Source organism: Nicrophorus vespilloides, unplaced genomic scaffold (genome assembly GCF_001412225.1).
Source record: "Nicrophorus vespilloides isolate i.1.1-1 unplaced genomic scaffold, Nicve_v1.0, whole genome shotgun sequence".
Taxonomy (NCBI): domain Eukaryota; kingdom Metazoa; phylum Arthropoda; class Insecta; order Coleoptera; family Silphidae; genus Nicrophorus; species Nicrophorus vespilloides.
Genome location: NW_017095831.1, coordinates 32,204 through 54,180, shown reverse-complemented (window position 1 = coordinate 54,180; position 21,977 = coordinate 32,204). Strand labels below are relative to the sequence as shown.

General features: G+C 32.2%; 4 protein-coding genes across 8 annotated transcripts; 3 read left to right on the top strand and 1 right to left on the bottom strand.

Moving 5' to 3' along the window:
• The first annotated feature begins 1,088 nt into the window (after positions 1-1,088).
• Positions 1,089-13,885, top strand: LOC108565975 (E3 ubiquitin-protein ligase Nedd-4). Of its 4 annotated transcripts, none has more exons than XM_017925675.1 (14): positions 1,089-2,038; positions 6,789-6,868; positions 6,941-7,061; positions 8,742-8,902; positions 9,809-9,971; positions 10,036-10,172; positions 10,238-10,373; positions 10,902-11,243; positions 11,543-11,888; positions 11,952-12,309; positions 12,368-12,489; positions 12,635-12,875; positions 12,935-13,333; positions 13,389-13,885. In XM_017925675.1, the coding sequence occupies exons 1-14, from the start codon at positions 1,898-1,900 to the stop codon at positions 13,489-13,491; spliced, it is 2,850 nt and encodes a 949-aa protein (XP_017781164.1). In that variant the 5' UTR covers positions 1,089-1,897; the 3' UTR covers positions 13,492-13,885. The 4 variants fall into 4 exon arrangements, with proteins under 4 accessions (XP_017781164.1, XP_017781155.1, XP_017781178.1 ...); XM_017925666.1 differs by having other exon boundaries at positions 9,800-9,971; XM_017925683.1 differs by lacking the exon at positions 1,089-2,038 and adding an exon at positions 6,182-6,629 and having other exon boundaries at positions 9,800-9,971.
• Positions 13,886-15,288: 1,403 nt separating this feature from the next.
• Positions 15,289-17,726, bottom strand: LOC108565961 (enhancer of mRNA-decapping protein 3). Of its 2 annotated transcripts, XM_017925649.1 has the most exons (5): positions 17,500-17,726; positions 17,134-17,421; positions 16,623-17,069; positions 15,896-16,201; positions 15,289-15,840 (listed from the first exon to the last, which is right to left on the bottom strand). In XM_017925649.1, exons 1-5 carry the CDS (start codon positions 17,514-17,516, stop codon positions 15,375-15,377), a joined length of 1,524 nt encoding a protein of 507 aa, XP_017781138.1. In that variant the 5' UTR covers positions 17,517-17,726; the 3' UTR covers positions 15,289-15,374. The 2 variants fall into 2 exon arrangements, with proteins under 2 accessions (XP_017781138.1, XP_017781144.1); XM_017925655.1 differs by having other exon boundaries at positions 17,134-17,726.
• Positions 17,727-17,906: 180 nt separating this feature from the next.
• LOC108565924 (armadillo repeat-containing protein 6 homolog) lies at positions 17,907-20,283 on the top strand. Its single transcript, XM_017925602.1, has 8 exons — positions 17,907-17,966; positions 18,021-18,239; positions 18,378-18,564; positions 18,614-18,851; positions 19,109-19,311; positions 19,370-19,515; positions 19,574-19,693; positions 19,746-20,283. The coding sequence occupies exons 2-8, from the start codon at positions 18,126-18,128 to the stop codon at positions 20,127-20,129; spliced, it is 1,392 nt and encodes a 463-aa protein (XP_017781091.1). The 5' UTR covers positions 17,907-17,966; positions 18,021-18,125; the 3' UTR covers positions 20,130-20,283.
• A 123-nt stretch (positions 20,284-20,406) lies between these two features.
• On the top strand, positions 20,407-21,381 carry LOC108565940 (outer dense fiber protein 3-like). Its single transcript, XM_017925628.1, has 4 exons — positions 20,407-20,470; positions 20,531-20,749; positions 20,802-20,991; positions 21,043-21,381. Exons 1-4 carry the CDS (start codon positions 20,461-20,463, stop codon positions 21,323-21,325), a joined length of 702 nt encoding a protein of 233 aa, XP_017781117.1. The 5' UTR covers positions 20,407-20,460; the 3' UTR covers positions 21,326-21,381.
• Positions 21,382-21,977: the final 596 nt, after the last annotated feature.

Sequence of the window (21,977 nt, the reverse complement as noted above, 5' to 3'; positions counted from 1 at the left end):
AGTTCAAGTGACTATTTAATAAATGGTGCAAGTAAATGTGCATAGAAACTTATGAATTTATGTCGGATATAGAGGAGTTAAGGTCGAACGACAAATTTATTGTGGAATACACTGCAAATTTATATTAATGTATGTGGATTTGGATGCTTCCAAATGTTATCAAATGATTTTCAGGGCTCAAAGGACTTTGTTTAAGACAAACTTTTACGTAATGAAAACAACTTACAATTAAGGTGCGTCTTATTGTCAGATAGTTTTTTTAGTTTACAGTTTATTGTAACATGTTGTCGTGTCCCAGGGTTAAGAAATCCTTGGACACCGTGGATTATCTCGTAGTTATGTCGTTGCGGAGTCTTGGAGGGTTTACTGAATATTAAATGCAATATTCTTAATTTAGTTTTATCTTGTAGTTATGTCTAAGACTCCAGTTTATGAATATTCTTAATTATGTTTATTATACACTCGTAGTTATGTCGTTGCGGAGTCTTAGAGGGGTTTATGAATATTAAATGCAATATTCTTAATTAATTTATTAGTAACATCGGAGTTTTTATTGAGAAGTCAACTATACAATAGTTGATCTCATGGATTATTAACTAAGAGTTACATTCTCCTCTTAAGTTAGTATTTAACAATAATAAAGTTAGTATTTATGAAGTAAGTGCTCTTCCTTGGACTCTCCCAAGTAGGACTTCTTCTCAGTTCGACCCCTTAGCTAAGACTATCTTCTCTCTTCGCTCCCCTGACTAAGACTAAATTATATAATACAAAAATGTGTTCATTTAAGTTTGACCTTGTAAAACACAAGCGTTTCTTTATCTAAGTTTTATGATCCTGCCCAAATATTTAGGGGCTGAAGAAGGCTGTTAGTGGGATGCAAGTAGACGCAACTATACGATTTAATGTGTAACCGTCCGTTCGGAATATTCCACAAGTTATTTTAAATGACCATTGATAAAATGACGCTTTAATGTGAAACCGTTTTTCGGAATATTCCACAAGTCATTCTAAGTAATCACGTACAAGTATCCGTTTGTATATTTGATGGATACATTAAATATGATTTGTTATAATTAAGACGAAAGATATGGCCCTAACAAATATACTTATTAGTTATACAATAGATGACAATAAATTGGTCGGACACGACAATGTAGTGTTACATTTTATAGAGCAGAGGTATCCATTTCTGTATATGATTTGTATTGAGCTATTATGTGTACCTTTGCGAACGTGTTTGTATCTGATGCTGACGTGTATACCGGGAGTATTGGAATTGCTTTAACGATTCGAGTTTGTTGTTCAACGAGTTATTTATGTAAGTAAGTGGTAGCAGTGTGGTATTGCAAGTGTAAACGATTTAAAATACGTATTATTTAGAGCTGTTGAGTGGTGAATGTTGAAACAGTCAAAGTTAATGAAAAAAAAGTTATCAAGCAAGTGCGTCAGTGTCCGGTGTGTAGGAGGGTATTCACATCGGGTAAATTTAGATGTTTGGATGCGAAGATTAGGACACTGTCACCAGTGCGCGCTACGAAATGTTGTTCTGTTCGATAGCAATTCATAATTGATGTGAGCTAGGAGCAATTTGCTTGATTGGAGGAAGGACAATGGAAAGCCGCGCTTCGAAGAAAAGTGGCGAGTCGGCGTTCGGACGGGAATGAAAACAGAAAATATACACTGTGTGTGTGTATGTTCAGTAGGCGACGGAATTATAATTTATTTACATTATAATCTCTCTCGGTCGAAGATAACGACGGGGTCTTAATTAAGTTCCATGTGTCTGTGTGCGTATGAGTGTGACTGTCAGCAGTGTGTGTGCTTATGATTGGAGTACTTGTGCTGTGTGTTGGTGTGTGATGCCACTTGTTTGTTGTGCATCTGTAAAGTGCCTCAAATGTCTCGCAGAATAAGTGAATTCGCAGCAAGGACTGAGGTGTGCCCACCTGTTTACAGGCGAAGGAATACGTGGTCCAATAACGACAGGATCATAGAAGTGTCCCCGTTCCCCCGCAGGTCCTTATACCACATTGACTCGGTAATTAACATCTGCAATGCAATTACCAAAACCATGTCATCCTCAAGACTCACCATCTAACGATTCCGGTGCGACCACAAGACCATGACCGATGCATTCATTTTCCATTTGCTTCCAACGAATTCCATGCCCTGAATTCTATTTATATCAATCTATCTACTTTTACTTTCCTCGTTCATTCTAATGACACTACCCACATTCGACACATTTACGTAAATTCATTACAGTCAATATTTATACTAATCAATATATGATAATATTTGAATAAAAGTTATGATTTCGGCACGCTTGAAACTCAGGACAATTTCCTGATCGAATGCACATCACACTAGTTGCATAGGAAGCTGTCATCATTGACAGGTCATCAGGTCAGCACATCTACGAAACGTATCGATCCATATTTCGAAACATTGATAATAGAGATGACCTCAAATCACATGGCGTCATTCATTGTTTAGAAAAAAAAGCGTAGAATATATAGTATTGATTTAGTTTAGCGCAAGTGTAACAAAGAATTTTTTGAGCGATGCGCGTACACAATAAAAAAAAGTAAAAATAACAGAAACACATATCGTCCGGATACTTTTTCAAATCCAAGAAGTAACGAGTGCGTAACAGATGAATTGATTTTAATTGCGACAAGATTTATTTAAAAATACCCTGAAGAAGTCTTAATTTTTCACATTTTGATTGATCCGTATTTTTGTAGACCAGTGTTTTTCATTACATGGGGTCACGACAGTTGTCAACTATAGAGAAACACTGTTGCAGATCATAATGAAAAAATAAATTTTCAACAGAATTTAATTAATTAAACTTTAAAAATGTAGAAACGTCTTTGTTAATAAATCATTTATATTAGGGCGGAAAGACTGCGGTTATTAGCCTTTTGTATGTGTGTAAGACCATGTTAATACAAAAGTTTATTTTTTAGTTATTTTAATTAAATAAACGTATAATATGCATATACAGAAATACAGCATAAAAATGCAAAAATCGTACGTGACAAAAATCATTAACATAGAGAAGGTTAAAATAAAAATAGTTACAGATATCCAATAAAGCGTAGATTGTTTCTTTGAAATAGTATATTTTAATTATTGCTGCTTATATAAGTCTCGTATTACTCCAAGAAAATTACAACAACAAACTGCAGTAAACGCTGATTAGAATCGGGTAAATATTTAAAAGAATTTGCATACATGTGCGTCTCTTCGCTAATGTTTCACAGACATCACGAGAACAGGAATGATCGCTGCAATTATTATAACTGTAGGCATTTTGAATAATTAATGATTTTCCACGAACGAGCAATTATTCATTGTTTCCTCTGCCGTGTATTTTAGGAGTCATCCTTGATGCTTGGATATTCCCATACAAATAACTAACAGTTTCATTGTTAACAAAAAAAAACACACAAAAAGGAAAACAGACAAACAAACAAAAATACATTGTTTTTCGCGAATCCATTTACCAATTAAACGGTTTGCGAGAATACGCGGTTACGTTCATATTTGTTTTCCATAATTGTTTATGTACATCGCAAAAGTTTCGATTTAGCAATATTTATTTTTTTTATTGAAAACATAAAATGGCCGTAGCAACCGCTGTTTGTAAACAGATCGGCCATTTTATTATCGAATTGTATGCAACCACACATGCTAACCAATGGACAACAATCATGATACAAATAAACATGTTTATGTGTATCATAAACAACTGCGAAGCGTACTATAAGTATAGAATAATATCTCATTATTAAACGTAGATTGCGAAACTTGATAAACAAAGTAGAAGGACGTTAGTCATTAATATAACTATTTTAATTCTAGTATTTTAATTGGTTGCTTTGTAATTAAAAATTTCAAAATTGTTTTTGTACGTGTAACGTCATAAGAATTGTCATAATTTAAACTGTCTATGTCTTTTCGCTGCCTTTGACTAAATTCTATCGAAATAATGCAATATTATAATTTAATTTTTTTTTTAATATTTTTTTTATATATTATTTATTATTACTATATTATTAGGCTAGTTTACATAAACTTACTTGAGTCTAAAAATGTTTACAGATTATAAATATGTAAGTGAAGACCTAAAAGTTGAGAGTGGAAAAGGCGTTTTAATCGCATGCACACAATGGCTTCTACTAAAAATTAGGTGCGATTTTGAAATTGTCAGTTTGCGTACAATTTCCACCACTCCTTCAAAATATGCTAAATTAAATACTTTCACACCCATTAGGAATGTGAAAGACATTGTAATAGTTACAGGTAAAGCTAACTAGGACAGAAAATACAGTAACCACCCAAACATTAATTTGTTAAGAATACATTAAATTATTAATAGTAAATAATTAATTATAATTTACTGATTCTTTTGGCGAAAGGACTATTTTTTGCAAATTCAACAAAGTAACAAAATAAGTTATATTGTAAATATGTCAAACTCAAAGTGTATTAGAATCTAGTTAATTTCTAAATTACAAGAAGTTAGTTGTATTTTTTGCAATTGATCAAATATTGTATCAAATTGAACAATTTTCTAAACGATTTTGAATGTTAATTATTTATTTGTAATTCATTAAATTGTCTGCACGTAACGATATAGGGGAAAGTTGCCAAAAATGTGTGTACTGTTCAAATCGTACTTCGTGAGTTAATTTGATAATTGTATACGTCCGTTTTTTAGAGATTTAATTAAAAAAATATGGTTAGATAAGCACCGAATATGGACTTATAAATAATAATAAAAAAAGATTCTACTACCATAATTTTCAAAAATGTCACGGTTTCTAATGATTTTTTTTATTTTTTACCAAAAAATGTTAAAAATAATTTCTCGCATTTAGCAGTATAGGTATGCCCTGACTTACGAACTAGTTCCGTTCCAAAAGGGTTGTTCGTAAGTCGGGGAAATTTTAAAATTTTCAAAATATACTTATCTTACCACAAATGTAGACATCACAATTATTTAATAAAAAAAACGACAAAAGAATCAAATGCAATGAAATATGATGTTTTATTAAAGAAATTATCAATTTTTGTTTGGACAGTTAGAGCTTTTAGAATTTTGTTCGTAAATCCGGAAGTTCGTAAGTCGGGGGATACATGTATTCTAGTTAGTTAATGCAATTTCCTTATTTAGTATTTATTTTTCAATGCAAATCTTATTGTAAAACCTAATAAAATTTCTTAACTGTAATCATAACTTCTTTTGAATCCTTGTAAACCATTGTATCATATTAATATGATATACAATGGAACCTAAAATAATTCTTTTTTTTTGACTTCACCAAATTTCTATTTTTTGTAACTTGACATTGAAATCGTCATTAAAAATATTTACATAAAATAAAACAACAACAAAATAAACTTTTCTTTGTAAAGTAATTCTATTTTACCGAGGTCAAAAATTATTATCTGTATCAAAAAGTATACATCATTGTTAAATTAACATATTATATTAATAAATTATTTCGAGGTTGATAATTTTATAAGAAAAATTCATCCCAATTTCTCTTTATTAAAAATTCATTATTTAATTAAATATGAAATCTAACGAATTATTTCATTCGTTGTCAAGTAGATTTATAAGCTTATGGTATGACTACTACCTTCCATTTGCGTGATATACTATATAGAAATTTATTATTAGTAGATCTTTTTGTAATTTGTAGTTTAATCTTACATAAAAAATAATTTATAGGTATAAGTTTTCAAGCGAAGCTTATTCAATGATTTAATTTGCGTTTTATTCAAAACAATGAATAGCACATGATACATAGCACTTGAGAGCTCATGTGATCATTGTTATATAAATATGTTAATGGTATATTTGGTTGCCTATGATTGTAGCGTTTATTTATTGGAAATTGTTGGCTTTTAAGCTGAATATAATGTGAAATATATTATGATAATCTTCGTCAGGGCATTACATTTCATTACAGTAATTTATGAATTATTAAGTAATGATGTTATTGTTGTAAATGAATGAGCTAATTATACGGCATTATGATTGTTTTTATTGGAAATGTGATACATTTATTATCGGAATAAATGTATTTTTAGAATGCCGGTGACTCCTATTGCAAGAGGTGTTGCATGCTGCACTTTGCCTGCGTTTCACTTATTTTTTATTTGTTTTTTCCTTGTTTTGATTGGATTAGGGAATTATCCGGGATTTTCAAATTCAATTTTCTGAATATTTGACATTTCCGTAAGTGAATTAGTTGCGGTCGTGAAGAAAAGTGGAGGAATGAGAAAGAGGTAGTTCCGCAAGAGGGAGACGGAGAGATCGGTTACGAATGAGAGGGAGACATAAAGTTTTGACGTTTGATGTCAGTGAGTGAGAAGTGAACGAGAAGTTGTTTGTCTAGATGTATATATATATATACATATATATACAGACCATATATATATATATATAATTTATATTTATTTTTTACACGAGTGCTCGTACGTCGTGGAAAATTGAAAATCCTCCCCGGCTGTGATATAGAAAATCGTTCGTTTAATGCAACAAATCACCAATTTTCATGGATAACTATATGTTAAATGGTTTCAGCCCCCCAATCACCTTTGATCAACTTGTGAGTGTTTTCATTTTCAATGTCACAGAAATTAACATGGTCTTTTGGCACCTGCCATACAGCAGCCACAAACGAACTGATTTTATGGTTTATATAAACAAAACCTCAAACTGATAGTAGTTGACATGCCCATCATCTTATTGTGCAATTCTGTTCCAGACTGAAAATCCCACCAGTAAGCTACGTCTGAGGGTTGTCCGGGGACATCAGCTGGCCAAGAAGGATATATTTGGAGCTAGGTACTTTCTTTCCCTTCATAACTTTTTCCCTTTCAAAATTTTCTAATGACCTTACTTACATCCACATTTCAGTGATCCTTATGTGAAAATTGACTTGAATATTATCAACGGAGATGAAACAATTTATTCAGTCCTCACAAAAACCAAGAAGAGAACATTGAATCCCAATTGGAATGAGGAATATATTATCGGAGTAAGTACATATCAGCTGTGTCCTGTAAATGTAAAATTTTAATCTACATACTCACAAATTGACTACTTTCATTGAATATTTTTGATTGAATGATGTAAATTTATTCAACCATAACAAAAGCATTCAGAATATGAAAATCAAAAAATATTTTTTTTTATGAATAGATGAGCACAATAATCTGTCATTGTTAATGCTGTTATTAAAAATACATTAATACTTGTAATTCAGAAAAAAAAGGAACATTAAATCAAATTAATTAAGGTGGGACAGTGTTGCTTAATATACTAGCAATGACCTCAATTCAGAAATTGTAATGTTGTATTGATAATTCTTATTGGATTGGTTTCAGAAATTGATTTTTATTTGCATATGTTTCCAAATTGTTTTTTAAAAATACTATTTTACATCGTCAAAACATTAAAACTAAATTTCCTTGGCGAAAATTTTGTTATATTAACATAAATAAAGTTCACATTAGATTAGACCAATGTTTTGACTTGGGGCACCGCGGTAAATTCTGATATATTAAAGGCGCCACAAACCGAAAAAGTTTGGGAAACTCTGATATAACCCATAGAATTTATCTGAAGTTTTATTCATGTATCTTAAGGATTTTTTTTTACAAATGAGTTCCAAAGACTTTTTTCAATTTCTTAAAATGAGCAAAAGATTAATTTATTTTTTTGAACTAAACTAGTTTTATTAATTTAAAACATTTGTAAACAAATAAGTTTGTGAGATATGAATGAATACTATTATTAGTTAACAGCGGATGTATTCAATATTTATTTTATATTATGTTAAAAAATTCTTAAAGATAAAAGTATTGTCATCACTATCTAATGGTTTATCCTATTACGTTTGCACTAATATGTTTCCCGATTCAAACTGGTTTTCCAGGTACATATGTTTCACCTGTTTTAGGAATAGTGATTTCAATTCTCTCCTTGGGTTATTCTCGTTTTTATTGTTACTTTGTATTTTAAAACAATAGCATTTTTTAATGTGCTTCAATTGCCTTACATAATCGATTTTATTGAAGTAGATATTGTATAAGTAATGTTCCACTTTTATACATATTTTTATAGGGGTGAACGTCCTGCTCATTTTATTTGCATGTTTATAGTCATGCTTAAATATTTTTATATATGCCATAAATTAAATCCCAATTGCAAAATAATCAATCTAATAAAAACTGCTTTATAGTTATCAGCTGAAGTATATATTATAATTATAATAATGTTTATTGCATCAGTCCTACAAAAAACTACAGAAATAAAAAGAGAAAAATAAATATATATATAATTTCAAAAAAGTTAACTGATACAAGGGGCTATTGACCTTAGGTTTTACTGCCCTATAATTATATTAATACGTAATTAATTATTGTTTTCGCGGTTTCATTAAATTAACTGAAATACTTTTGTTACAAAGTTAATATTAATTGGCGACAAACCAGAGCCGAACTGAGTGATTTTTGATGTATATTTAGACCGAAATTGTACTACTAGTGTTAAATAAATATTTAGGAAAGATATTGTATTTATGTTTTCAAGCATGTAATAAATTATTTTTTTATTATTATAAACATAATTTAATAACCTGCCAATAATAATATGTGTACATTTTCTCATCGTAGATTGAAATATTTACTAATATTGTTTATTTTCTTCAATTCAGGTGAAACCAACCGAACAGAAGTTGATTTTACAAGTTTTCGACGAGAACCGATTGACGAGGGATGACTTCCTGGGAATGGTGGAACTGACATTAGTGAATATACCAGAGGAACAGGACGGCAGTTCCATTCCCTCCGTGAAATACATTTTGAAACCGCGCAGGTAAGAAAGATTAGGGGTCAATATAGTTGCACCATTATCCATTATCCAACAAGAATATTGAAAGGAATCTATCTTACAGAGCACAGTAATCTGATTTGAATCTTGGAATTTTAATTTCACGTTCAGATAAGATTAAGTTGTTATCAAAGCCGTTTGATTTTTCTTTTGTAATTCCTTTATCATATATGAATTATCGTTTAAACTAAACATTATTCATTGGTTTAATATTGATAATCATTGAGCGGAAATACTGCAATCAATAGGCCATTGTGTATATGTATGCATGTATACAATAAATTATTATTAATGTAATTTTTGTGCAGATTCTAATTAATAACATTCTACATAAATAAATGAACATCCTATTTAATGCAATAGAATTATGAAATGATTGTGATGTAGAAGGTTGGGGCGATATTCGCCACACCGACGAACTTACTAAATGTTTAAGCATACTTTCGTATCGTATGTTTATTGTGCACATGTTTATTGACGTGCTGACTAGTAAGCAAATGTCGACTTACAAAACAAAATATAAACGAAAATTGTTGACATTGTGGCAATTGATTTTGTGCACTTACTTTTATGTAATTCATGTGATAAACAAACCGATTTTTGTTTTGTTTGCGGCACATGAATTAATTATTAAACGTTAATCTATCCACATTAATCATTCACGTTTCTATAGCCTGTTTATACAATTCTGCTTTCATTTTCTATCGTTCATTTTATGTTTTTTTGTTGTCGTTGTAGTATTGCATTTGTAATCATTCTTATCTAAGCCATGCGAAACTAACACTCAACTCCACTTTCTTTATGATATTACTAACACTCGCAGCCAGTACTTAGAAGGTTGAGTGTTGCATGCTTAAAGTACCAAGTGGTACTCTTATGTAGTGGTTACAGTGCCAGGTCGAGAGTTCGGGGATATTTGGAAATATATCACGCTTATTTGAAAGATAATGCCCTGCTGCCGCCTCCTAGCATCGATCCACCTGGAGCTGACGAGTCCATCGAGGAGAGAGATGATTGGGAAATGATCAACACCAATGGCGATGATGTGAATCAAGTATAATTGCGTTTTTTTTTAAATTAAATTAATGCAAAAAGATACATTTGTGAAATTGTTTTAGCAATTTTCGCCCAACAATTCATCGGATAATCAGTCTCCTTTGCCGAGGGGATGGGAAGAAAGACAAGATGCTAATGGTAGAACGTATTACGTGAATCACGTCGCCAGAACTACGCATTGGGAACGTCCAACTTCGAGGTATTTTTGACGAATTATTCATCAATATCTGTTATTTATTTGTTGTTTTGCTCTTAATTTAACAGTTCTACCACAGCTGATAATCAACTGCAGGAGCAAAGAGTGTTGGTAGAACAGACTGTACAGTTCGATAGGCGTTTTCACATCAGCGTCGATGACGAGAATCAGCGCGAAGAAAACTCATCGAATAACACGAGTCAGGTAATAAGATGGTATTTAGAAATAACACATCATTTAATCAACTGTTCTTTGTTTAATTGGTTGTATGTGTATGTATGGAAATTGATAAACTATGTAAATGAAATTGTATACATGAATGCATTCATATTACTATATCATTAAGTACTTAAAAATATCTATTTTTACAATATTTTATGAACGATTTATTTTTTCCATTCATAATAGTGTTTGCACTTTGAATATTTCAATAATTGAGTTAATAATATTATTATTCATAGACATAATAAAAATATCAATAGACGTAAATTGTCAATAAATATTATTATTTTGAAAGCAATTAATTTATCTAATAAATGATTCTTTTGTATACTTGCATATTGTATGAAAATATTTGGAATTATTTGTGGTTCGAAAAATATTTTTCAGTACTTAAAATACGTCTATAAGAATAAGTGTGATTAACTATTTTATTTATTTTCATAACTATTTAAGTGCATGTCTTGTTTCTGCATGTGCGAAAAGTCATTTATAAACAAAATGTAATAATAGGCCGCGAGTCCTAGAACGATATCGAGGGAAAATAGTACTTTGGAGACTGAACAGGAACGGGATGATCTGCAGGAGGAAGTATTAAATCCTCCGACGGAATCGGAAGAGACGGAGCCTCCCTCGGAGGAATTTCTTAACGTGGAGGATTGTAATGCAAACAGAGACAGGTTGAGCTTTCAGTCGGAGCGTTCGGTGCCGGATTCCGAGTATCACGGGTCCGTGGAGAGCGTAAACAGTAATAGTCACGACGAGTTCGATTCCGATTACGAACATCATTCTGTAATTAGGGACTTAAGACAGGTGTTCGGACCGCATGTGTCTCGAAACGATGACAATTATGAGGTTCGTCTCGTTAACAATTCGCCTTTTCACGCGTGCTTTTCCTTCAGCATATCTGTGTGCGCGGTACCACCTATGCAGCTTGTGTCTATGTCTTTTGTTTTTATTTGGTATTTGTCACATCCATTACGTTGTTTGATATCTACACATATATGGGCTAGTTATATAATTCGTATTGCAGGATAGATTACTTAGTTTTAGTTGAAACAGTGTTGTTATGAGTTATTCTGTGTTGTTTAAATACTTTGCTTATAAATAATTCATTGTTTATCGGTAATTACATATGTTCAATTGCATTCCAGGCGGAAGACACCACAGACTCTTCCAATAACACTTCACGCAGAGATTCTACTATATCGACTAATAGTAATGTCAGCAGTGGTGCAGCCAACAATCTGCAAGTTCTGAGTGAAGGCCTTCCTCCAGGTTGGTCGATGCAGCTCGCTCCGAACGGCCGTTGGTTCTTCATCAATCACAACGAACGATCTACATCGTGGGTGGATCCTAGGACAGGACGTGCTAGTCCCATGCCAAATCAACCAGCAGCTCCAGTCACTAATCGTAGACCTGATGATGACCTGGGGCCTTTGCCCGAGGGCTGGGAGGAACGCGTACACAGCGATGGGCGAATCTTCTTTATTGATCACAGTAATAAAACAATAACAAATGCAACTAAGAAAAGTTGAAAAGCATTTAATCTCTAAATTTTAGATACACGTTCAACTCAATGGGAAGATCCGCGACTATCAAATCCAAATATTGCTGGACCGGCGGTCCCCTATTCCAGAGATTACAAACGGAAATATGAATACATGAAGTCGCAGCTCAGGAAACCCAATAACGTACCAAATAAGTTTGAGATTAAAGTGAAGAGATCTTCAATTTTGGAAGATTCGTACAGAGTGATTAGTTCGGTTCAATCTAAAATCGATTTGCTTAAGACCAAGTTGTGGGTGGAATTCGAAGGAGAAGTTGGTCTGGATTATGGTGGATTAGCAAGGGAATGGTTCTTTTTACTTTCAAAGGAAATGTTTAATCCGTATTATGGACTATTTGAATATTCCGCTATGTACGTGTTTTGCTTATAAAACATCTTGATTTCTAATATAACTCATACAATTTTTTAGGGACAATTATACTTTGCAAATCAATCCGTCTTCGGGAATGTGCAATGAAGAGCATCTAAATTACTTTAAATTTATTGGGAGAATTGCCGGAATGGCTGTATATCATGGAAAACTTCTAGATGGTAGCTATGATTCATCATATTATGAATAATAATGAATAGTTATATTTAAAACACGTTTGTTGTTGTAACATCAATTTTACTCATTAATTATTTATATAAGTAAAAAAAAACTACAGACTGATTAATAGGTGTATTTTATTTTTAGCTTTCTTTATTCGTCCATTCTACAAAATGATGTTAGGCAAAGCAATCGATTTGAAAGACATGGAATCTGTGGACAGCGAGTATTACAAGTCGCTTCTTTGGATCAAGGAAAATGACCCATCCGGTCTTGATTTGACATTTTCAATTGACGAAGATTCGTTCGGACACACGACATTGCATGAATTGAAACCGGGTGGCGCCGATATACCCTTAGATAATTCTAATAAAGATGAATACATTTCGTAAGTAGTACAATATTTACAATGTACATCATGTTTGTAAATGATTTGTTGATTTTCAGATGTGTGATAAAGTGGAGATTTGTTTCACGGGTACAGGATCAAATGAACGCATTTTTGGAAGGTTTCAGTGAATTGGTACCGTTGGCAATAGTTAAGATATTCGATGAAAATGAATTGGAATTGCTAATGTGTGGCATACAAAATATTGACGTCAAAGACTGGAAAGTAAACACATTATACAAAGGAGATTATCATTCCAACCACATCGTTGTCCAGTGGTTCTGGCGCGTTGTACTATCATTTTCCAATGAAATGAGAGCGAGACTCTTGCAATTCGTTACAGGCACATCCAGAGTACCGATGAACGGATTTAAAGAGTTGTATGGAAGCAATGGCCCTCAGTTATTTACAATAGAAAAGTGGGGAACACCGCAAAATTACCCGAGAGCTCATACATGGTAAGCACATTTGTATATTAGAACTAAATTTATTATTTAATTACTCTTTTTACAGTTTTAATCGCTTGGATTTACCACCTTACGAAAGTTATCAACATTTACGAGAGAAACTGATTAAAGCTATAGAAGGTTCGCAAGGTTTCGCTGGTGTCGATTAAAAACATGGCTATAAAGGAAAACTATCGCTCTGTGAATTTTAAAGAGAAATTCTGTCCAATGTAATTTTTAAGATTATAATATGCCTTTAACTAGATTATCCCTAAAATCATAATAAAGCTTTTGCCAATTGTTTAACTATTTCTGGATGGCTTTCAGGTTTAAAGCTATCCAATAATTGGCAAACTTGGTGGATATACTTAATCGAAGAGGGAGAAAGAGAAAAACAAACAAGAAATTCAAATCTATTTTATCAATTATTAGTGACAAATTTACATTTTATTTTACTCTACTTTGTATATACCTATATAATCTTTTATAATCAAGACATTTTATTGTATTTTATTCTTTCACTGTACTATATATATGTAAGAGCTTTAAAAGAAAACTTAAACATTGGCACCTGTGCTCTTTGAAACATTTTTATTGTATTTGTAAATAGAAACTAATAATATTATGTATATAATTGGCGATCCATTTATTTTAATATGCATATTATTATGAGAAGAAAAAAAAAACAACAAAATAATTGCTCACAGTATTTTCCCTGTTTTCGGTCATCTCTTACATCTTTAATTCTGACGAATATGTAGATTGCCTTCATTTGGAATCGAAAGGAAAAGGTCTAATATTAACACTTTAAATCTCGTATCTATTTTTTAAATTAAAGCAATTTCCTCTTTTTATATAAGTATATAACAAATTTAAAAAAAAAAGAAAGTCTAAAATTGCCTTAATAATGAATAAGATTAAATTTGTGTAAGTGATAATTCGCTTGATTTATCATTTTTTTGTTTGTTTAGAGTTAGGTCAAAGCAGCTATTACGGGATTTTTAAATTTTGATAGTTATATTTCGAGTCCCATTCCTTATATAATAAACATTTGAAATAAAAAAAGTAAAACAGAACAGATTGAAATTTACACTTCGCATGTTTTTTTGTTATGGAAGTGTTTATTTTAGTTTTCAATAAAAAAAAAACATATTTATTTACATATATAAGACAATTTAACAATATATGCAATTTATTCGAAGCAACTCGATAATAATCTTTAAGGTATTTTTGTTTTCGTTCTCGTTCCCATGTGCGTACACACCACTGTTGTAATCAAATATATCGTTGAAAACAAAAATAAAAAGTCAAATATCAACTGTTTTCATTTATTTTAACGTCACAATCTTAATACATGATTTCTGATCTAATTCGTAAGAGGATCGATTGAAAACTTAGATATTTAAAAACAGATCTATATTATAGGATAAGTACTCAGTATCAAAAATACAATACATAATTAATTTATTATGTATGGCTAACATAATTCTTTATTTGTACTTTAACGTTACTCAATGAAGTTCCAAAAATGATAAAAATATAAAAAAACGTAGTAATGACTTTACTAAACAGAAACAATAGATAATAACAATTGAGTTTATCAGGGTTTGCTAGTTTCATTGTCTAAATGGCGGTTACATTCAATATTTCTAGACAAATATTATGGCCAACTGACGTAAAATTGATTATTAAAACTATACACTTATATACCCTCTTATCTCCGCTCTACAAAATATCTATAAATATATTTATTTCAATAATAAATAAGAAAAACAATTTAATATTGATAATTTGTTACTTCAAAATATCACAAATTTATTTCTTCTTTTTCGAAATTGTTAATTTACACGTTTGTATTTTGTCAGGGACAAATAAAAATATATCTCCAAATATTTACTAGTGAAATAATGAATGAACATGATTGAACTTCGAGATCAATTAAACTTAAAAAAAAAAGAGATAAGTTATATAAAAAAAATCGTGTGGCGAGTATGTGTAAAAAGTAAAAAAAAAAGAAGAGAAAAAAAAAATGTAGCATATCTCAAAATCAGAATTACGTTTGCAAGTGCAACGGAATAACGAACTTTGGTCCAAAAGGAGATTTGTACTTGATGCCAACTAATGCAAAAAGCTCCAATGGAAACCCTAAGTTGCACAAATAAATCTTTCCATTTTCTGGAGAATATGACTGAGGTAGCACAGGTACTATTGAGAATTTTGATGATATACCGGGAGTACCAGCGACTGGAGGGTCGATTGATAAAATTGGAGCCTTGTTATTCGTTATCCACTCGCTTAGTTCTGAATAGACAATCATATCTTCATCGCATAAAGCGACGATTATTAGGTCTGTTTTTATGGGAAGACTTGCAATGTTGCTCGTATATTTATTTTTTGTGAGCTTGTATAGAGATAACTCTTGCTTCACGTACGTCGAATCATGCGAAACTGTGTACACAATAGTCTTAACACCCTGACTGGACAAATGTCTGGCGGTGTTAATGCCCATAGCCCCTTGCCTGAAACCAAAAACCCATGCACATCAAATGATCGTAAGCATTTATCAGGTATTACCTATTTGGGCCGCATATAACTACAACAACCGGGAACTGGTGGGTGTTATGTGGATTCAACCGATGAGCCCCACCCAACAAATGGACTGCCATCTCGGTTGTCGCTCTACCCATCAACTCTGTTCTTCTCTCCCATCCGAAACCCATTCGATCGGCAACGTCCCACAACTGATTTCTCGTATTCAACGAAATCGATGGCACAATTAATCCATCATCTGTGAAATATTCGTATCCACCTTCCTCTTCTCCTTGAACTACTATTTGACGAAATGCAGTAGGTACTGTGGCAATGATATTCTCATCATGTCTGAAATTATGTCATAATTTAATATAATCATTCTTATAATGAGTTAAAAAAATATATTTTCAAATATGGCTTAAAAATTATGTATGGAAGTAGTATAAAATTGCAGCTCCTACATATGTTTAGAAATTAAACTGATAAAAATAAGTTGAGTCAACATTTTTCATTGCTCTTAACTTCACGAAATTTGTTGCAGACTTGCCAATTTACAATCAATTTAAAAATTTGCTATGATTTGTATAATTTAATCCATTAATAAAACTTATAAGATATTACAAGATTTAATAAATTCACTAAGATAAAGTTATCAAAACTATGTCAAGCATACAAATTTGATATATTCCAATTATATTTAGAAGTTATTATCCTATTTTATTCATTAGTAACAAAAAAAAAAGAAATTAAAGTATGAAAAAGGTTATACCTGTATTTAGTGGGTCTCTTCTGCTGATCAGCATTTTTAATATCTGGTCTCTGAGAGTTGATCTCATCAAACACCTTCTGCTTGTTGAACAGTGCCAGGTTCTTCTCAAAGTCAAATTCTTTCAAGAGACTTGTATCTAAAGGGGATCCAAAACACTCCTCATCCTTCCAACCTTTGACCCACTTACCCTTGGATTTGTCACGGCTCTTGTATGAATTCTTATAAGAATTACTTCCTTCATTGTAATTCCTGTCATGTCCACCCTGTATATCTATAGGTTTAGATTTTGCTGACCCATTGAATGCTTTACTAGTTGATGAGTTTTCTGATGTGCTGTGTGTCCTTCCAGCACGCTTAGCCACAGGCTTTGCCAAGGGAACAGTACTATTCCCTACCTTCTCTGTGGGCTGCTTCTCAATGATTTTCAAATCATTAATTTCATTGGCCCTAGGTGTGTTCAAAAACAATTAACATATTTGAAATATATTCATTTATGATTTATGTCACTTACAGTACAGTTACATCTGATATGCACGGTTTACCATCACAGAAAGCCTTCGATAAAATAATGCTAGCATTTGTAGCATTGATGATTTCTCCCTGATAAGTGCATTCAGCACATTTGATTGAAACAGCAGACCCAATCCACTGAGACATTGTTATTCTTCTTTTTTTTTTATTCAAACAAACTAGGTTAAGTTTTAAAATACAGCTTTCGTCGCAGTATGCAATGTGTACTATAATACGTACTGCACTTATAAAACAAAACGAGATTATCTCGTCGTACGGCTGTTTACTACTACGAACGCAAAGTAAAACATAAAAATGAAAATAAAAAAAATAATAGTAATAATAACACTACTTTCAAATTACGCACATGACACATTCAAGCATTCAGCATACAAATTTTCCCCGGCAATGTGACATTTTACCATATGTATTTCTTCTTTTTTGCATTGCTGCCATTCATACAATGTGATGTAAATACATGCAAATTTCAATACTCTAGCGTTTTTAATATGATTTACATTGGATAGTTAAAAACATTTTCTTGACTTTCTTCAATCAACTTTCATGGAATAAACTTAGTTGTAAATTAAAATAAAAATGCTAACTCACGAAACAGTTCTTTTCTAATTTCTTCTAATTTTATTTTTTCAAATGGTATAAATAACATTGAACTTTTTCTCCAAGTAGGTCTAATTGGATCCAATAGGAACAAACTCTTCAAAAATAGTTCATATGTTACATGTCAATTTGATGTGTCAGAACTGCAGTTTTAAAATTATTCATAAATATATTTCGTTAAGATCGTTTAATAAAAATTTGTTGTGCTTTTTAAAGGTAGTTATTGTATATTTCTTTTATAGTGCATACATTTAACTAGTGACATTTCAGATCACTTTCTCCATTTTCACGTAAAACCACCCAACCATAACATACTTTCATACCTAATAAGGGGTTTTCATTGTTCATTAACTCAGTAACAACAAAGGATCCACAATGCATCCTGTAACTCAAGAGATGTTTGATGGTGTAGTAAAGGAAAATATGGATGAATTTGGTATGGATGTTGATGAGGCTATAGAAGATACAGTTAAGCAATTCCAGGCTCAGGTAATTATGATTCATTATAAGATATGCATTGAGATGACAATTACAATTGAAATGTAATTGAATGTTTACATGCTCATCAAAGTATCTATGAAAAATTGAATCCAAACAAAAACAAAATATATTTTTCAACCTTTGTAGGGTGCTGATTTAAGTAAAGTAATTATTGATCTAATGGCCAGCAGTGTGGACTCGCAGACAGTTACTGATGCTCTGAAGAGGTTGAGTAAACTGGTGAAAGAAAATCAACCACCACAAGAGTATGTGGAAGAGCTTAAAATAATCAAAACACAATGTGACATTGGATTGCAATACAAAGTTATTGCAGGTAATATTATCAAACTCCTTGTAGTTCATATTGAACCAGTCAATTTCAGGTAGGGAAGGGGCCTATAACATTATAATGGATATATTGAGCAAGGACCTAGGTGATGTAGAAGTATTAACTGAGTGTTTCATAACTCTAACTTCTTTGATGACCAAGCAACCTGATCTCTTGAACGCTGCTGGTATTCAATTGATTATAACTACTTTGGACCAGCAGACAGATGAGAATGTAATAAAGCATCTCCTTAAATGGACCCGGGAATGTTGCATTTTACATGAGAATAATAGGTACATTTTTTTTATAATCGAACTATTGGAACTCCAATATTCGTCATTAATCCTTTCCTAAGTGGAAAATTTTTCTTATAAGAATTAACACACTTCGATCGAGACGAAGACGGTCGCTGATTCGCTGGACCAGGTAGGACAAATGACTTTTCGGACAAATATCACACAAAAATTTCAACAAAAAAACAGGACGAATATTGGAGTTCTACTCTACTAGTGTTAATTTTTACGTATTCCCATACTAATAATATTTTTAGGCAAAATATAATGGATGCTGGAATTCTGGACCACTTGAAACCACTGATGCAAGTGGCAAGTGCTTCGCTGCTTTGCGATTGTTTGGGCGTGCTTAGATCTCTCGTTTTGGATGACGATATCCGTGTGGAATTTGGAAGAGCTCACGATCATGCAAGAATTATTGCCAGTGATACTCTATGCTTTATCACAGCTTTGCTTGAAAGTATTTTCGTATAAGAAACTTAATAATTTATAATAAAACTAAACAAATTTTCTTGTAGAATTCAAATCAGATGAAACTTTAATGAACGACGTAATTTTAACCATATCATCACTTTTGGTCAGAACAGAATATTGTAAGAAAGTTGATGATGCCGGCGGTTTGCCAATCATTTTGAGCACTTTATCGCAATTTTCTAATAGCGATGTAAGTATTTCCATGAAAATATAGATTAGTATAAATATAATTAAATATTTTTTTTTAGAAATTGAGTAAGCAATGTTTGAAAGTACTGAAAGCATTGGCTGGAAATGATGAGCTTAAAAGTAAAATTATTAAAAGCGGCGCTGCGCCCTTGATTATCAATGCTTTGAATAAACATAAAGTAAGTTAATGCTATTTGGTTTTGAATAAAGCATTAATTGGATATTTCTTAGGTGAATCAGCAAACCGCGATATTGGGTTTAGGATGTATATCCGCTCTAACATTGAGATGTCCTGAAAACAGCGAAGCTCTTTTCAAGTGCGGCGCTCCGAATACGATTGTTTCAATAATGGAATTGCATCCGGATAATGAGCAGGTGCAGAAAAATGCCAGTTGGGCCATCCGGAATATGGTGTCTAGAAGCCGTCATCAGAACAAGCAATTCATTGAGTTAGGTGTTGAACAATTACTTCATAAGGCTTTGAAGAAGTGCAAAAAGAGCGAGTACGACATCAAAGCGGCACTGAGAGATTTGGAATGCAGTGTCGAACTGAAGGAGGAATGGACTGGAAAAGGAGGAATGTTGCACACTGACGAGAAGCTCAAGAAGAAATGAACTTAATAATACTTGCACTTGATTATTACTTAGCTTCGGGAAATAATTAATGCTAATATTAATATTGCCTCCTTATATTCAAAAGTTTGTTATAACTTTTTTTTTATTAATAAATAATATCTGCATCATGTCGGCGTTGCTTAGATGACGTTATTTTATTTTATTATTTTTTATTTGTATGGAGAAAACGTAGAAAACATTTGTTTCAACATTTTTTTGTGTGTGTTTTGATGTTGCGTTATTTTTCAATAATTTAAACATTTTGCCAAATTCGTGTGTGCATTGAAAATTTTATGTTCAAAGAAAATATATACATATAAGGAAAAATATAATGGCTAGACGTAAGTGAGAATTTTGTATAAAAGTTTGACAATCCAATGGAGTTGTATATTTTGTTTAAGATGGGCCTGGTCCTGGAGCGTATCTGTTGCCCCCAACTGTTGGATACGAGAAACATGATCCGTCCAAGTACAGAAATCCTCAATACAGCATGGGCAGGCAAAGCGGCCTTGGGGGAAAGGGTATTGGACCGGGGCCTTCATACGACATAGCCAATATGACCAGGTATGGTAAAGCAACTCCTCCGGCGTATTCTTTGTCATCTAGAAGGAAAGATGTCAGTACGTATGCGTTTCTCAAATGTACAAGAGCGGATACATTGAATTATTTTAGGTAGCGGACCTGCGACGCCTGGACCAGGTACATACACTTTAGACCCTGGAAAAACGTATCCCGCTTATACCATGGCACCCAGGTTTCCTGACCTTTCCAGATCGGCCACCCCGGCACCCAATCAGTATTCGCAACCATCAACCTTAGGGCCTAAAGTTCCTCACAAACCAGCTGCGGCTGCGTACAGCCTGTAAGTCATATATTCTGCAATAGATGCACGTAACAAACTTTTGCAATTTAGTTCCGGCAACCATGGTGCTTTGGCCAAAAATATTGGACCAGGGCCAGCGCAGTATGGAGGTATTCCTGTAGATATCTACAGGCTGAAACCACCCAAGTTTTCAATGATGGGCAGACACCCTGATCATGCGGGTGCTATGAACCCGGGACCAGCTGCGTATTTACCGAAAATGCCGAAAAGCTGCTCCGGCGGTTATTCCTTCGGCAATAGGACTATTAACAACCCTTATGTAACAGCGGACGATGTAGTTCCCTGCTACAAAGGAACAGGAAACAATGTTTAAAGAGCATTCACTTTATGGAAATAATTTAATATACGGAATGTAAATTTTATATTGACGGGCCATTAAGGAATTAATTTTAAAGTAAAATATAGAATTAAACATGCATGTATAATTTATTTTTTTCTAAAGGTTTCGGCCGATAGGTGCAAATACCCATCATGAAATTTACTAGGTACAATTAAAAACAGGAAATAAGAAAAACAAAAATGTTTGTTTATATCATTGGATTACGTCTATAAAATGTGTAACATATAAATTATTACTTTGTTTTTAAAATGTTTTGCATCAATCGAATACAGTTCTAAATTTTCAAAGAAATACAAAAGACTATAAAAAGGATATAGAAGTCAAATAATAAATAGGAAAATTCTCTGTTATTACACATTTAGAATATGTTATTTCTTAACAAATTGTCTAATGTGTAATCTCAGCAATAAAATGAATGATTTATTTATGAATAAGTGAATGAAAACCTATTAGACACTCAAGAATAAGGTGTAAAATAGAGAAGTAATAGTTATTGCATATTTTACTTTTATAGACTATGAGAAATCATCTACCTTTTCGATGTGTTGCAATTTAAAGTTAAAAAAATATTATTCATGATATCAAGTTATTAGAGAACTACTGAACTATGGTATAAATAAATGTA